This window comes from Lolium rigidum, chromosome 2 (assembly GCF_022539505.1).
Source record: "Lolium rigidum isolate FL_2022 chromosome 2, APGP_CSIRO_Lrig_0.1, whole genome shotgun sequence".
NCBI classification, from domain to species: Eukaryota; Viridiplantae; Streptophyta; class Magnoliopsida; order Poales; family Poaceae; genus Lolium; species Lolium rigidum.
In genome coordinates, this window is record NC_061509.1 from 10622831 (window position 1) to 10628076 (window position 5246).

A 5246-nucleotide genomic window follows, 5' to 3' on the forward strand; every position below is an offset into this window, starting at 1 on the left:
AAGGCAAGTAGGGGCACTTTTTTAGTACAGCGTGTGATTGGTGCTGCTCTGTCCTCCCTCTCACTCCCCACATCTCTCCGTTTTGCAATTTCTGTAGTGAAGAAGATTAAAAGATACTAATTTATATGTACCTCACGGTCTCTCTTTTTATTTCTCTAAAACTCCATTACTGCAGGATGTGCATCGGTATTTTTTAGCTATAGCTCCATACTTCAGTGGCACTGATCTCATTTATCTCAAAATGGTCCATGCAAAATATAATGTTATGTTGCTTTGTACAGGTGACATCGGAAACCAACCCGGAAAGCTCCCTTTCTTGAGGTGATGCTCCAATATCATGGGGCAAGTGATTTTTATCTTTTGCTTCTTCAAATACTCCTTATTTATTTTACTTTAGGACAGGGGAAGAACATATATATGTTCCTGGGGCGGTAGTGGTAGAATGATTGAAATGATTTTCAAAAGGAACGCTTTATGTCATATCTAGATTTAGAAATCGAACATGTGCATGGCCAAGTTTATTAGTATTAGGAAAACATGGAATTTTCTGAATTCTAATTTATGTGCAATACTTCATATGTTAATTAGCAATCATGTTCTTGATGTACCATATACAATGTATATGTCCATAATGGAACCTTTGTTAGCTTTTGAGCAGTTAGCCGGGCTATAGCAGCTATAGCTATTTTAAAAAGAGATTTTCTTGCTCTTCTTTCTGAGCTTTTTCCAGCAATGAAAATCTTAATTCTCTACAAATATCAATGGTAATATATTTTCCACTCTAGCTGAATTTCATGCATGACCTTTGGAGCTTTTACTACTTGGGATGTAACAAATTTAATAAAAGTAAATAGTACAATAACGTATATTTAAATAGGTTTTATCCAACAATTTGAAGGATTTGTGGCCCCAAAAAGTAGTTGGAAATAATTGCACTCCCTCTTCGTTACTAGGCTTATAAAGGGGAAACTATGGGGCACTGCTATTGATTCTAGATTGCTGGAAGCAACTCTCCTGCTTGTGGTACTCAAAAGAGATGATGAGTGTTGTGAGACAGAGATCCTGGTGCTTATTGGTGCATTTGGTGCATAAGATTGAGAACCTTCACGAGTCTTGAGATAATATGGGATTTGGAGGCACTAGGGAAAAATATTCCACGTAACAGACCTGGATAATATGCACAATACAAAATGCCTTAACTCAGAAGGATGGTAGGGTAGTAGTGTTGGTTTTTTCGCTGCCTGCTTCGAAGGCGACCTTTTCAGCTTACATTACCCAGACCAGCAGCTCAAGTCGGCACAGAGCGCGGTTGAGGGGATAGTTCGCAGCTGGTTTGCCAGTGTGCAGGCAGCAAAGGGCTCTCATCGCTGAGATTCAGGTCTATAGAGAAGCTGAGCGGATCGGCGATGACCCACTGCTCTTTTCTGATCACAGCTCGGCCATTCTTAGCCTGTACCGGCGGTCTCATTGGCGTTTGAGTGCGTTTCGTGATGTGTTGTGAGTTAACATAGCTGCTTGCCTAAGCGTTATTAGCTGTTTTCAGTTGGAGTGTCAGATAGGTTAAGCTAGTGTGTAGTTTTATTAGATCATCTTCTTTACGCATGCTTGCTTGGACGAGAGATGGATGTACAGATTGATGACGTCTTAGTGGTCTCTAAACTTCTCTAGCAAGGCCGAGCGGAAGAGCAAGTCACTAGAAGAGGACAATGATCTGAAATGTTTATACTGATCAATGATGGGGTTCAGATCTTCCCAGCATGGATTGAAAAAAATCTGTCCAGTCTAGCCATGATCACCTCTTCTTATTCATTGCTCCACGTGAAGCTCCTACCATGGAGAGGCGTATCTTGCAACGCTATGGCATTCTTTGCCAAACAAGCCCTTCAAATTCTGATAGAACCCGATTCGTTGAGTCCCAGAATAATAAAATATGTATACTTTATATTGCTCTCACAAACAATCCACCTTCTATGGTTTCGGAAATAATAGATCTTGGAAGCTCTAACTACTTCAACAACATTTTCTGCCTATAGATATCACGGCTATTGAATCAATACCGATATATACGGTACACCAACAGGACTCATGGGCGTTGCATTTTGAGAAGTCTGGTCTTTTTTCTGTCCGTTCTACATATAGGGTTCTTGTGAACACAAAAAAAACCCAGTGAGGACTGGCTCGAGGCGAGGCAATCGAGTTCATCTTCACCGGCACAAGGAAAACTCTGGTGTAAGATGTGGAAAGTGAAGGCTCCCGTGAATCTATACCTATTGGATCAATCTGGTTTCAGAAAAATATGGCAGTTACGCCTGAATGTTGTTTTTGCCACGCTTCATAGGATGATTGGAGGAACTTATTAATAGATTGTGTGATGGCACGAAGTGTGTGGGTGATGTTCGATGAAGAACTAGTTGAACACATCTCCATAAATCAATGCCGAAATGCTAAGGAGTGGATATTTTCCCTCATTGAATCATTAAACCATTCTCAGTTGGTGAATTGTGTTATCACCCTTTGTGTTATTTGACTGCAAGAAGAAAGGCCATCGATGAATACATTTTGCAAAGTCCTTTTGCGATCTTTATGTTCATTGAAAATTTCATCAACGAACTGAGTAATCAAGGTGCTAAAACCTAGCCTAGGACGATGGCGACATCTCATCAGTTAATAGCTCCTACTTGGATCCCTCCTACGGGTGATCATGTTAAAATTAATGTTGCTGGCGCTATTGCGAGGATTGAAAATCACGGTGTGGTGGCACCAATTTGTCGAAGTGCGGATGGACATTTTATGGGTGCTTCAGCTCTCGCTTGCATGTGCTTTTCGGATCCTGTCCACTACATGTTGTGAGGCACATGAGTTGGCAAGTGATCTACAAATCTCCGAATGTTTCATAGCATTGGACTATCAAGAAGTAGTTTCAAAGAAAAAATATCGTCCTAATTTTAGTAGTGTTCTGTGTGAAATAAAAAAACGTACTACTGAGTTTGTGGATGTTAGATCCATTCATGAAAATAGAGTATCTAATGGGCATGGCCATGATCTAGCTCGTAGCTCTTTGGATTTAATACAAGGTCGCCGCTTGTGGCTACTTAATCCTTCTGATATTGTACCCTTGGTTATTATTGAGTATTAAAGAGCTATGATCTCTCTCTCTCTCTCTTTCTCTCTCTCTCTCTCTCTCAAAAGCAACCAGAGAGATACAAATCTTAACAATCATAATCAAACGGATCATGAATTGCCTGAGAACTAAGCTAGTTCTCAATACTAGCAATTTTCTTTTTTAACCTTTGGGTGTATTTGGAGAAGAACAGGCTGACAATTGTTGCCCACAGTAAATTGCAATAAAGAAGACCCCTGAACTTAAAAATTGTAAGCTATGTTTGATAGAGTTTGATTTTGACCGAAACACATTAGTTTCGGTGTCTAGCGAAATCACTGAAATTCAGTGTAATTCGGTGAAATCTCGCTGAAATTGATTTTCATGCTCCTGACACGACAGTCACTGTGACTAAAACCAAACCGATCCGAACGCGCCCACAGAGAAACGCTCGACGGCAAAGCAGAGCCCTCATCTGGATTCTGGATCGAGCTCCTCCTCTTTCTCCATTCGCCGCCCTCTAAAATCTCACACAAAACCTTGGAGGAAGATGCCGTTCAGCCGGCCGATCGTGCACCCCGTGCAGGCGCCGCCGTCGCAGGCGCAGGGGAACGAAAATCCTGCCCCAATTGGAGTGCGGATGAAGAACCCGCAGGGGTCGCCGGGGACATTGGGCGGGATCGGCTTCCGCGTCGCGCAGGCATCTTTCGCGGCCATCTCGCTCGCCACCATGGCGTCGACCCGCGTCTTTCCCTCCGTCTCCGCCTTCCGGTGCCCTACCCTCCCTTGTCTTGTAGGCTATACCTGTGGTTTTTCGGTTGAGAATTATGGGATTTCGATGTGTAAATTATGGGATTTAGGATGACTATACAGGATGGGTAACCTTTTCTGAGTTGATTTCGCGTCCTCAACGACAGAAAGGGGAACCACAGTTAGACAGTCAGTAGCCTGAGTCGTCTTTGCTGATCACAAGTTTTTGTGAAAAACAGGAGCTGGTGTTTGCATGCATGGTTTCCTAGGCATTCAGCAAAACGCATCGTGTTCATAATTTTGCGACTGTAATTGACAAATTATGTGGATGCATCTTGTGTTAGTCAAATCTGGAGACCTACTTGGAGATGGTATTCAACTATGTGCACAAAAAGTACTATTTTGGTGTATATTATTTCTGAGATGCAATTAGATAGCCTTAAAAGTCTAAAAAAATTACCGGCTACGTTGTTGTTAGAACTCAGAAAGCAGTATTATGTATTCCTTCTATAGATGAACTTATTGTTGTTCTTTTGACCAGCTACCTCGTAGCAGCTGCAACTCTGCAATGTTTGTGGAGCCTCACTATAGCCTCTGTGGAGATCTATGCACTTCTCGTCAAACGTTCCTTCCGAAACCTCGAAGCTGCATGCCTGTTTTCCATTGGAGATGGGGTGAGTCATATTTTCTCAGGCTCCTAAGAACCACCTTTCATTCTTTGAGAACTTGTAGATTAACAGATTACTTTTTAAATCCATCAGTACAAAGTATTTTATTGCTGACCATATGCAGTTTTATTTCCCCTAAAACTGATCCACTCTTAACCTTGATGTTTCATGTAGATCACAGGGTCGCTAACTTTTAGTGCAGCATGTGCAGCAGCTGGCGTCACCGTTCTCATAGGAACTGATGTGGGGATGTGCGCGGGTAATCCTTGTGCATTGTTTATGACTGCTGTTGCAATGGCATTCCTCAGCTGGTTTGCACTTGCACCGTCCTTTCTCTTTAACTTCGGTTTCATGGCTTCTAGTTTATCAGTAATATTAAGATAAGAGTTTATAAAGAGTAATTGCGCCATTCTTGCACTGGATCGCATTTTGTGGTGTGGCACATCTAGCTATAATAAGCCCTGATAGCAACGACTGCATGTTGAATGAAGGATGTTACAAAATATATGGTGAACAATATGTGGAATAGCTTGATGTCCAAAATGGTGCTTAAATATCTGTATTTCGCCATTTTTAGGACCAAATGCGGCATGCTTCTTATATGAGGCTGGCCATAATATGGTGATGGACCGTTTCGTTTACTAATGCAGAGCTCGAGGCGCAGCTTTATGTGTTTAATTTTGCAGTTTTCAAATAAATTTCTACCCATATCCGGATATTTGGATATG

General features: G+C 41.7%; 1 protein-coding gene across 1 annotated transcript; it reads left to right on the top strand.

Annotated features, from left to right (window-relative positions):
* The first annotated feature begins 3650 nt into the window (after positions 1–3650).
* Positions 3651–4902, top strand: LOC124689201 (CASP-like protein 5A2). Its single transcript, XM_047222763.1, has 3 exons — positions 3651–3871; positions 4392–4524; positions 4693–4902. The coding sequence occupies exons 1-3, from the start codon at positions 3651–3653 to the stop codon at positions 4900–4902; spliced, it is 564 nt and encodes a 187-aa protein (XP_047078719.1).
* Positions 4903–5246: the final 344 nt, after the last annotated feature.

What these genes read in the sequence shown, in the direction of transcription:
- LOC124689201 (XM_047222763.1), top strand. Translation starts at nt 3,651, where the DNA reads ATGCCGTTCAGCCGGCCGATCGTGCACCCCGTGCAGGCGCCGCCGTCG. An exon ending in CCCTCCGTCTCCGCCTTCCG is followed by an intron (nt 3,872 to 4,391) that starts GTGCCCTACCCT and finishes TCTTTTGACCAG; the next exon opens with CTACCTCGTAGCAGCTGCAA. An exon ending in TGTTTTCCATTGGAGATGGG is followed by an intron (nt 4,525 to 4,692) that starts GTGAGTCATATT and finishes TGTTTCATGTAG; the next exon opens with ATCACAGGGTCGCTAACTTT.